Source organism: Leucoraja erinacea, chromosome 21, assembly GCF_028641065.1.
Source record: "Leucoraja erinacea ecotype New England chromosome 21, Leri_hhj_1, whole genome shotgun sequence".
NCBI lineage: Eukaryota > Metazoa > Chordata > Chondrichthyes > Rajiformes > Rajidae > Leucoraja > Leucoraja erinaceus.
In genome coordinates, this window is record NC_073397.1 from 8010588 (window position 1) to 8021700 (window position 11113).

The following is an 11113-nucleotide window of genomic DNA, read 5'->3' on the forward strand; positions in this document are numbered from 1 at the left end:
CAGGAGAGGGGGGGGGGGGGGGGGGGGGAAGAAAAAGGGGGGACGAGGGAGGGAGGAGTGGAAGGTGTTTGTTCGAGGTAACCTAAAATTGGAGAACTCAATGTTTATACAATGAAGTTCTCAACTACCCAAGCAAAATGCAAGGTGCTGCTCCTCCAGTTTGTGTGACCTCACATAGGCAACGGACGAGTCCCAGGACAAAAAGGTCAATATGGGAGTGGAAGTTAAAATAATTAGCAACCAGGAGATCCGGTACGCCTTGGCAGACCAAGTGCAGGTGAAATGGTCGGTGAGTCTGTGCTTGGTCTCGCCAATGTACAGGAGGCCACATTGGGAACATTAGATGCAGATGAGATTAGAGGAGGTGCATCTATTTCTCCCCCCCTCCCACCATTCCTTTCTCTGGATTCACAACTCTTTAATCCTTCTGTCTCATCTTTTTCTTAAAATCTCTAGCCTTTGTCCAAACAGCTGCCTATCAATGCCTGTGTTCACACATTACCTGTCACGCTTTTTCCTGCCTCAGTGCAGATGTCATTATAAATGTCAAATGCGCTAAATCAAGGCACTGAAAGAACAGTCCTTGTGTTTTTCGAGGGGACAGAGGCAATCTAATCAAGACTCTGTACAAAACAACTTGGCTTATTTTCAGCATTCTTCTATTAATGCATTGCGTTTTGTACAAAGGCTCAAATTAGACAGTATGTGGTATGAAGGTACACAAAATTGCTGGAGAAACTCAGCGGTATGAACCTGGTATCACTACAAAAGCTGTCAGATGAAATAAAAGTCAAATGAAATAATGTTCTTCATGGCAGGGCACTGAATAAGATGATGCAAGACTTGAAAATAATGCACAAAATTAGATGTATTATAACCTGAGACACATGTCAGTGCAAGATGTGAGATGTAAATGCAGTACACTCTCCAAGATATAACAAATGTCGCTCAATGAAATATTTGGCAAATGAGTCCAGTCCCAGACTACAATTCAATTTTGTACAATCCAGAATAAATTAGGCTTCACTTTGTATTCATAGCTATTGCCTCTGAAAATGTTTTTGTTTACTTGCTGCTTTCAATTAGATCTCTGCACTCACCCTTAAAGTATATTACTTTAAATTTGGTGCCCTTTCCTTGATATTGAACGATAATGTGTATTGCCTTAAGATACCAGGATTTTAGGTTTTAAATCCACCTTTAACACCAACCACTCTTATTGCATTTATTAAACAACACCCAGTCTCCATTTAAGCATGATGGAAGGTTTCCTTCTGACCAGGCCACGATAAAACATTAGCTTGTTTTTTAACTGCTAGTTTAACAGAAGTGTAGCCACAGGGAATCTTTCTACTACGTTAATAGACCGAGTAGAACAGCAACAAGAGGCAGCTCCTGCTCCTGTACGGATTCAGACTCAGCACTGAATGAGATGATGCAAGACTTCGAAACTATGTACCAAATGCTATTGGATGTTTGCCTTTTAATTAAAAATATAACCTAGAAGTTTTTGTGTTTGCCTGTCCACCGACTGATCCAAGAAGCAATGTCAATTGCAAACTTCACCTTCAACAACACATGAACCATGAATGCACTATCAGAATCAAAACCAGCAATTCTAGATGTACTAATGACAACCGAGTTATGGATCAACATTCTTGTAATCTTTGATTTTCTTAGTTTTTTAATGAACTATGTACAGAATTCCTTCATGCACCACCACCCACCCTTCCCTTAACCATTATATTTTTTGGGAGGTGAGGAACAATATTTCCCATTGTCCCAATTTGAATAGTCCTTGCCAATATTGCAACAGATAAAGTGGATGGCATCCTCAACTATGCACCAAGAGTTTAGAGTGTGGAATACTGAGGGACAAATAACATCAGATTTTAAACAAACAATAACCCCCTACAGATGTGCTAGCTTGCTCAATACAAGAAAAAACTCCATTAGCCAGTAAAGTATGTATATTTAAATAATCTCTGTATTTTGAATCAACATTTGGTCAGTTTTGCAGTCTTCGAATGGGTTAAAAGTTCCAACTATTGGGATGATAGGTTGAACAAGTTCTTCTCATCTTCAAATGTTCGGGCTATGGAGGTTCCTCAAATCCTGGAGAAAATTAAGCACACGTAATATAAGTAATAAATAGTACATTATATGCAAATTCTTTCAACGTTACAATGAATTTTAGAGCAGTTGGCCAGTAGCTAGTCAAAATTGCTACAATACCATAAGAAAATCACATTGGAAATTGAGGAAAACAATAATTTAATGTAATTTCATATAAATACTAAGAGCTTTAGTCCTTAGTTTAAAATCTACTCAAATCAAATCAAGTGAAGGAATGAGTTGCAAGTTGGTTATGATGGAGGAGAAAACTACAATGACATGCATGACAGCAACAAGCAATGGCCAACTTCTAGAGAATAAATGCAAAACTCACATTGGCCAAAACTCATTGCACCGGCCAAAGAAAGCCCTGCTGCTCGATTTGCATAGGATTCTGGGCACAGCAGTATTGCCAATAATGCAACAATAATACAACAAACATGCTGCAATCAACCCTTTTAGTACCAATTCCAGTATGGCTATTGTTCCTGGAAACACAATCTATGTGCTAAGGAGATACCAGTGTAACAGTATTAAGCAGAGAGAACATGAATTTACAAAAACAATCGAGGTTTTTGTTTGAGGTTGCAACTTCCAAAGTAGATAAGAAGGGTTGGGTGGAAAAACAAGACCTAGTGGAATGGGATTTTAAGGCCTTCAAAGGAATGCAACACAAGACTAATGCAAATTGCATTGGGTGCAATATATTGTATTGAGCATTGGCCAACTAAAACAGTACAAATGAATATTTAAGAAGGAACTGCAGATGCTGGAAAATCGAAGGTACATAAAAATGCTGGAGAAACTCAACGGGTGCCGCAGCATCTATGGAGTGAAGGAAATAGGTAACGTTTCGGGCCGAAACCCTTCTTTAGACTGATAGGGGGTGGCGGGGAGAAGGAAGTAAAAAGGAGGAGGAGCCCGAGGACATGGGGATGGGAGGAGACAGCCTGAGGGCTGAAGAAGGGTTGGAGACAGCAAGGGCTAACAAGATTGGGAGAATTCAATGTTCAATGATCAATTGAATTCTCTCAATTTTGTTAGCCCTTGCTGTCTCCTCCCCTTCCTCAGCCCTCGGGCTGTCTCCTCCCATCCCCCAGCCCTTGGGCTCCTCCTCCTCCTTTTCCCTTACTTCTCCCCACCACCCCCTATCAGTCTGAAGAAGGGTTTTGGCCCGAAACGTTATCTATTTCCTTCTCTCCATAGATGCTGCTGCACCCGTTGAGTTTCTCTAGCATTTTTGTGTACCTTAAATGAATATTCAATTCAGTTTGGAAGGCTGTGACCAGTGGGGTGTCACTGGGAGCAACAGTGGAGGCCTCGGGTCTTCAGTGCGTTAGTAGTGGGGCTTGATGTAATCTGCTGGAGTAGCACGGTGATTTACAACGATGCAGACAAGTTCATGAGATTCTAGTCTGGCAAAGTAATCCAGAAGGGCAAGGTAGATGGAATATGTGCAGAAATCAAGATACCCATTTTTGATTAAAATTCAGAAATGGAATTCTTAGGGAGCTGGGTGCCTCGCATACAAAAATTACTCAAAGTTAACATTCAGGTACAGGAAGCAATTAGCAACTAATTTGGCATTTATTTCAAGGGAAATAACGTGAGCTTCAATTATACAGAGCTCTTGTGCAGACCAACTGGAATAGTATGCAAGTCTCCCTGTCCAAGGAAATTAGATATAATTGGGATAGAGGGTGCTACAGAAGCTCAGATTGATTCCTGAAAAGAGACCAAGGTGAGGGAGTAGTATGCAAACTTAGTACCTCCCCCTGTCCAAGGAGAAACTTAGATATAATTATGGAGCGAAGGAAATAGAGGGCCGAAACCCTTCTTCAGACATGAAAGGCAGACTTATTGTTCAATCATTTGATTGATTCCTGAAAATTCATGAGATGTTCCCCTGGGGAAGGTCTAGAGATAGGGCACTAAAAAAAGGTCTGATCATGTCAAACTTAGCCCTATTCATACCTGCCCCAGGCATTTAATATATCTAAGACAGATGATAAGGTACATAATTTTAAAAAGCTAGGAGTATTAAACTCAGTTCAGGTGCAGCAGCATCTATGGAGCGAAGCAGAAATGGGGTTTTATCAATGAATTCATAAAGTGCAGGAACAGAGCTTCGGGCATGAAAACCCTTCTTCAGATAGTTGAGAAGATAAAAGGTATGAAAGGCAGACTTATTGAGCAAACATTTAAAATAATTTGCAACATCAGGGCAATTTGAGCAACAATAGGAATTGGCATGAACGATGTACAGAGATCCTAAAATAGATGTACCTGGCTGATGGTTACGTGTGTTCCCAGACAGTCTAGAGATAGGGTTCAGTCCCAAAATAAAAGGTCTGCCATTCTAAGCAAGTCATAAGTTTCTTCACTTGGGGAAAGTAAATCTTTGCAGATCTCTATTCATGAGGGCTGACAGCAACCCAGTCATTTAGTATATCTAAGACAGAGCGATAAGTATTTGGATATTAAAGATCAGCTATAATTTTAGAAAATTATAAACCAGTATTAGGTTCTACTCATGCTTCTAGTTCTTATGTTTTATCATTATTGACAAGAAGCAGTTATGTGGGGTTTTATCAATGAATTCATAAGAGTGCAGGAACAGAGCTATCCAGTGGTGTACATGAAGAAATTTTGCAGTTGACAGGATAAGTTGAGAAGATTAAAAGTATGCGTACCCTTGATTGTATAGCAGAGGCAGTGTTGAAAAAGCAAACATTTAAAATACATTGTTTAAATTCCAGCTGGAACATTATGTGCAATTTGAGCAACACACTTTAGGAAGGTTGGCAAGACCTTGAGAGAGGATACAGTGAGATCAACTAAAATAGAACATGAGAGTTACGTGAAACTTAAGGGAGCGTGCTGCTGCCTGCCCCTGAGTTAAAAAGATGCAAAAACACTGTGTAAAATACCGTGGGAATAACTTTGTCAATTATTAACCCTTACCCTCTTCTCTTGGAATGGGGATTTATTTTCTAAGTTCCGTTAAAATCTGCGGGCCGCCCTCGGTTTTCACAAGGATCAAACTGCATCACACAATAATTTGATCTGCATAAAAGGTTTTGCATATCTAAAATGATCCAAGCATCTCCAAGCAGATCTGCAAACTGCAGTACTTACACATTACTCTTTTGGTTTGTTGAGTTTTACAGTTACATCTCCTACTTTCTTGGCCTCTGCTTGGAACTGTGGTTTCAGTGCAGCCCGCAGAGCCACTGCACAAATCCGTGAATAACGAATGTAACTGGAAGAAAACATACAAAAGAAAATCAGAGCATTCCCTTATTTGTTGGCTCAAGGATAATAACAAAGGCGTAGTCATAGAAGTGGCAAGTCTAACAACCATTTTGAAGTGTTAATTATGTTGAAGCTCCAAACAGGAAGATGGTGCTTTTGTTGCTGCCTGTTTAATTACTTTGATCCCTTTTTCATCCTGTGCCACATACACAGAAAATGTAACCACACACTGGATAGAATTTTACTGAAAAGATCCAAGTGATTTGATCCAAATCATTAACAGTAGTATCAGTCATATTGTAATTACGAGCAAAACAAACTGCTGGAAGAACTTAGTAGGTCAATGGAATTTCTCTCACTGCAATTATATATGGCGAGCCCACACCTGGAGTGTATTATTTAAATCTTTTTGACCAAGGAAATAAAAGCATGCCATTGAATAAGCAGCGAAGAATCACTAGATTGGTCACAGGAATAGCAGGCTTGCCAAGTAGATTGGGACTTTAGCAGAATGAGAGGAGATGGCTTTAAAACTTACAAATAACCCACGTATCCCTTCTCTCTTGTTCCCTCCTTTACCCTAGTCATTGTATTTATTTTACTGCCACCCTGGCGAGTTTCATTGTGTGTATAACTTATTTGCACCTAGCCCACAACTAACATTGAACCATTTTCTTGATCATCATTACTTTTTTGCATATCTTTAATTTCTTTCATCTATATCACCGTCTACATCTCTCGTTCCCCTTTCCCCTGACCCTCAGTCTGAAAAAGGGTCTTGACCCAAAACGTCACCTATTCCTTTTCTTCAGAGATGCAGCTTGACCCGCTGAATTACTTCAGCTATTTGTGTCTATCTTCGGTTTAAACCAGAATCTGCAGTTCCTTCCTACACAAAATTCTTACATGGGTTGACAGGATGCAGAGTACATATTTCCCCTGGGTGAGAGTCCAGAATCAGGAGTCAAAGTCTTAGAATAAAAAGTAGATCGTTTAGGACCAAAATGGGGAGAAATTACTTAAAGGGTAATGAATCTTTGTAATCGTCTTCCTCCTAAAGGGTTGTTGCAACATTTAATGAGTTCCTTCAAAACAGATCAATGGGCTTCTGGATATAATGGGAATCAAGGGATATGGGGATAGTGGAGAAAGAGGGAGGCAGATCAGACAGCATCTTGATTTGTGGAAGAGCAGGTTAAAAGCGGCTAAATGGCAAACTCCAAAGCCTATATTAATTAGCAAGAAAAATTAACTTTTCTCCTTTATTGCAAAGAATGTACAAAATAAAGGTAGATAGGTTTTTCTGCAGTTGTATGGGACATTGAAAAACCACACTATGCCCACTGCATACTGTCATGGCCTGTTAATTAAGGTGGAATGTACCTGCACTAGTGGCAATTCTGAAAACATCATTGACAGTTGTTTTGTAGGCCTGGCCTATGTAAACTTTAGTGAACAAGTACCAGAGGTGATTGTTTGAAAGAATATTTTGATTGTAAATTTACAAGCATGGTGTGGGCAGCTAATCTTATTTCCAAGCAAATTTAAAACTTATCTTGTTTTAATATATTCAAACCAAAAAGAGGCATTTTACTAGATGCATTTGCAGACTGCAGCAACATCTCCAGATGAAGTAACAGAATCTTCAAGTCAGAAACTTCTGGGTCAAGTCGACTCTGGAAACCAATGCGTAATCCAAGCTAACAGCCCCAAGGGAGAGTGCTAAACCGTCTGTGATAATGAGAAGAGCTGCTGGCTGGCAGCGGATGGGACATTCCCAGTAGGCAAGCCCAGCTCAGGGTCCAACAGGACTGGCAACCTGCCAAAAAGCACAAAGTCCGCCCAAAGGCCTGTGGTCAGCCGGACCTCGCCTGAAGGCTCAGCAGAACCACGCCCGATGGCTCGGCAGGCGTCGTAACTGGGATGGACCTGGAGATGTCAGACGTGAGGAGCAAGGAGGTGACCCCAGGACACAAACATGCTGAGTGAGAAGAGAGGGGCATTGGTTTGTGGGAACTGCACCAGTACATTCAACACATGGGACGACTGGATTTTGAATAATGGCGCCAATAATTACGTTGCCCTCATGTATAAACATATGCAAAAAAAAAATTCACTGTGCAGTTGAATGTGACAAATAAAGCACTATTGAGCTCAGATGATTATTGAACTATAGAGGAAAAGGAGTATTTTCAGTCAGAACAAAACTGCCACTCTACTCAGAAAAATGACATTATCTCTCCATCAGAATAGCGGTGCAGTGGTAGAGTTGCTCTCTTACAGTGCCAGAGACCTGGGTTCGATCCTGACTGGGTGTTTGTTTATTCTCCCCACGACCGGTGTTCCGGTCTCTAGGTGTTCCGGATATCTATCACTTGCTAATTCTTGCCCCAAACATCCCCACACCTCTATCTACCAGCAATCTCTCCTTCCACATTAGTTTAGATCAAAGATCTTAAGATCTTTGGTTTAGATACAGTGCGGAAACAGGCCCTTCGACCTATTAAGTCGCGCATGCCAGCAATTCCCCTACACCAGCACAATCCTACATACTAGGGGCAATTTACCATTTTTACTGAAGCCAATTAACCTACAAACCTCTACGTCTTTGGAGTGTGGGAGGAAACAAGAGCACCTGGAAAACCCCCCATGGGGAGAATGTACAAACTCCATACAAACAGCATCCATAATCAGAATCAAACCCGGGTCTCTGGCGGGGTAAGGCCTACTGCTGTAGCAACACACCACCCCAATTGTCCAAAAAAGGGCACTATCGTCTGTCCGACCTGCTAATCACTCCACGAATGCTGTCTAACCTGCTAAGTTTCTCAAGCGGTTTGTTTTTGCTCAAAATTTCAACATCTGCAGTCTCTTGCGTCTCTAAATAATTGTTGAGAGTTTTAATAAACACAATTTTTTTTCAGGTAGGACTGTTCCGAACGTGTCAAATGTCATCACAGTTACTACATGCCAACCCCCCTCCCACAATGGCACTGCAACCCCTCCCCCAAGGGCACTGCATCCCTCAAGGTCACTGCACCCCCTGCCCTAAGAGCATACTGGGCAATGGACCTCCACCCCATATGCACCCAGGGGCGCCGTACACTCGGCCCTCCCAGAGATACTACAACCGCACCCAAGGTCACACAAGGACACCGCCTCCCCTCCACGCCCCCGCCGGGATGCTGTGCCCGCCGCCGCCACCCACGGGCGCTGCACCCATCGGCCGCTCCAGTCAAGGTGGGAGCCAGCGGCGCCGCTCCGGCCTCCTGTGCGGCCCAGTCCCGCGGGCAGCGAGGGACGGACAGCCGGCCAGCCCCTGTGGTTTATACTGCGGCCTACCTCAGCCCAGCCTGTCTCCAGTACGCCACCATTTTCGCTCCGGTCCCGTAGTGAAGATCAAAGATCTTATAAATCCAAACTCTATAGGACCTTCGGTAAAGATGGCGACGGGTCGAGCGCGGCCGGCACCATCCATCCAATAAACGGCGGGCTGGGACAGCGACCAATAGGAAACCAACTCTGGTCAGATGCAACCAATCACAAAGCAGCGCTCGCAGACATATATCCAATCAGCTCCCTTGTAACAGAAGACCAGTCACAGCTTGCAGCGTCTAAACCAATCATAGAGCAGCATTTGGAGGCAAGGCACCAATCAGGCCATCTCCCCCTCCCATTCCCCGTCCGACCTCTCTGTCCTGGGTCTCCTCCATGGCCAAGAGCAAAGATCTATGGCCAAGAGCGAGCAAGCAACACCGGAAATTGGAGAAACAGCACCTCATATTCCGCTTGGGGAGTCTGCATCCTGCGGGCATGAACATTTGTCAAGTCACATTTATTTATATAGCACATTTAAAAGACAACTCTCGTTGGCCAAAGTACATTGAATTCTCCCAATTTTGATAGCCCTTGCTGTCTCCTCCCCTTCCTCAGCCCTCGGGCTGTCTCCTGCAATCCCTCAGCCCTCGGGCTCCTCCTCCTTTTTCCTTTCTTCTCCCCGTACCCCCCCATCAGTCTGAAGAAGGGTTTTGGGCCGAAACATTGCCTATCTCCTTCGCTCCATAGATGCTGCTGCACCCGCTGAGTTTCTCCAGCATTTTTGTGTACCGTTGATTTTCCAGCATCTGCAGTTCCTTCTTAAATACCAATCAGGCTATTCGGCTCAGCACTGAACCCCGGGGAAAGACACAGTCACCAGCAGCTGTCAGTCTGCGAACTGCAGCAGCACCCTGCAGGACATCTCGCAGCATCTATGGAGCTAAGGAATGGGCGACGTTGTCTGACCCAAAACGTCGCCTATTCCTTCGCTATTCAGGAGAGGTGCAGTAAGACTGGAGGGTGGCAAATGTGCCTCTATTCAAGAACTGGCTGCAGGGAATATGCAGAGAACTATTGGGCATTGAGCTTAACAACTGTATCCGGAAAGTTACTGGAGAGTATTCCGAGGGATAGGATATACTGGCATTTGGATGGACAAGGGCTGATTAGGCCAATATGGTTTTGTCCATAGGAGGTTGTGTCTCACAAATCTGATTTGAGTTCTTTGAAGACGTGCCCAAAAAGGTCAATGAGGGCCGAGTTGTAGATGTATAAATGAATTTCAATAAGGCATTCGAAGATTCCACATGGTAGGCTGCTCTTGCTCTGGAAGGTTAGATTGCTTGGGATCCAAAGAGATAGTTAGCTGGATATAAAATTAGCTTCATAGAAGGTAGCTTCTCGGACTGGAGGCCTGTGACTAGTGGTGTGCCTCAGGGTTCAGTGCTGGGCCTGTTACTGTTTGTCATCTACATCAATGATTTGGATGAGAACATACATGGCAAGATGATGATATAAAAGTGTGTGGTTTTGCAGATAGTGAAGATGGCTGTGAAAAATTGCAGCAGGATCTTGATCGATTGGCCAGGTGGGCTGAGGAATGGTTGATGGAATTTAATAGAGAAATGTGAGGTGTTGCGTTTTAGGAAGTCTAACCAGGGCAGGACCTACAGTGAATGGTAGGGCTATGGAGTGTTGCAGAGCAGAGGAATCTAGGAGTGCATGGTTCCTTGAAGGTCAAATCACAGGTTGATAAGAGTGGTTAAAAAGACTTTTGGCACTTTGGCCTTCATCAGTTAGAGTATTGAGCAGAAGTTGGGAGGTCATGTTGGTCAGACATTGGTGAGACCGCATTTAGAGTGTTGTACTCAGTTCTGGGTACCATGTTATAGGAAAGATGTTGTCAAGCTGGAAAGGGTACAGAGAAGATTTACAAGGATCTTTCCAGAACTAGAGGGTCTGAGCTATAGGGAGAGGTTGAGTAGGCTGGGACTCCATTCCTTGGAGCACAGGAGGATGAGGGGTGATCTTATAGAGTTGTATAAAATCATGAGAGGAATAGATCAGGTAGATGCACAGTCTCTTGCCCAGAGTGGGTGAAGCGAAGACCAGAGTACATAGGTTTAAGGTGAAAAGATTTAATATAAACGTTTTCCACACAAAGGGTGGTACAATGAAAGTTCATTAGCTGGTGGTTTTAGCTTGGGCATATATCCTGGAACTCCCTCCCAAAGGCACTGTTGGAGCAGCTTCACCAGAAGGATTGCAATAGTTGAAGGCAATTGGTTATCTTCAAGTAAAACAAGAATCCAGTAACACTCATATCCCAAAAAGTAAACTCCAGAGATTTAAAACAACATGCTCAGCTGCAATGTGCCATTTTGAGAGGGCTTGATGCTGACAGTTTGAGATGGCTAGATAAAGT

At 43.1% G+C, this 11113-nt stretch overlaps 1 protein-coding gene across 1 annotated transcript; it reads right to left on the bottom strand.

The window, feature by feature from the left end:
* Nucleotides 1–1969: 1969 nt before the first annotated feature.
* On the bottom strand, nucleotides 1970–8872 carry atp5f1e (ATP synthase F1 subunit epsilon). The gene is made up of 3 exons (XM_055652037.1): nucleotides 8713–8872; nucleotides 5254–5377; nucleotides 1970–2115 (listed from the first exon to the last, which is right to left on the bottom strand). The coding sequence occupies exons 1-2, from the start codon at nucleotides 8742–8744 to the stop codon at nucleotides 5257–5259; spliced, it is 153 nt and encodes a 50-aa protein (XP_055508012.1). The 5' UTR covers nucleotides 8745–8872; the 3' UTR covers nucleotides 1970–2115; nucleotides 5254–5256.
* Between the last annotated feature and the right edge of the window lie 2241 nt (nucleotides 8873–11113).

Coding starts and splice junctions, on each gene's coding strand:
- atp5f1e (XM_055652037.1), bottom strand. CDS start 8,744: ATGGTGGCGTACTGGAGACAGGCTGGGCTGAG. Junction 5,378..8,712: donor TGGAGACAGGCTGGGCTGAG/GTAGGCCGCAGT, acceptor GTTTTCTTCCAG/TTACATTCGTTATTCACGGA.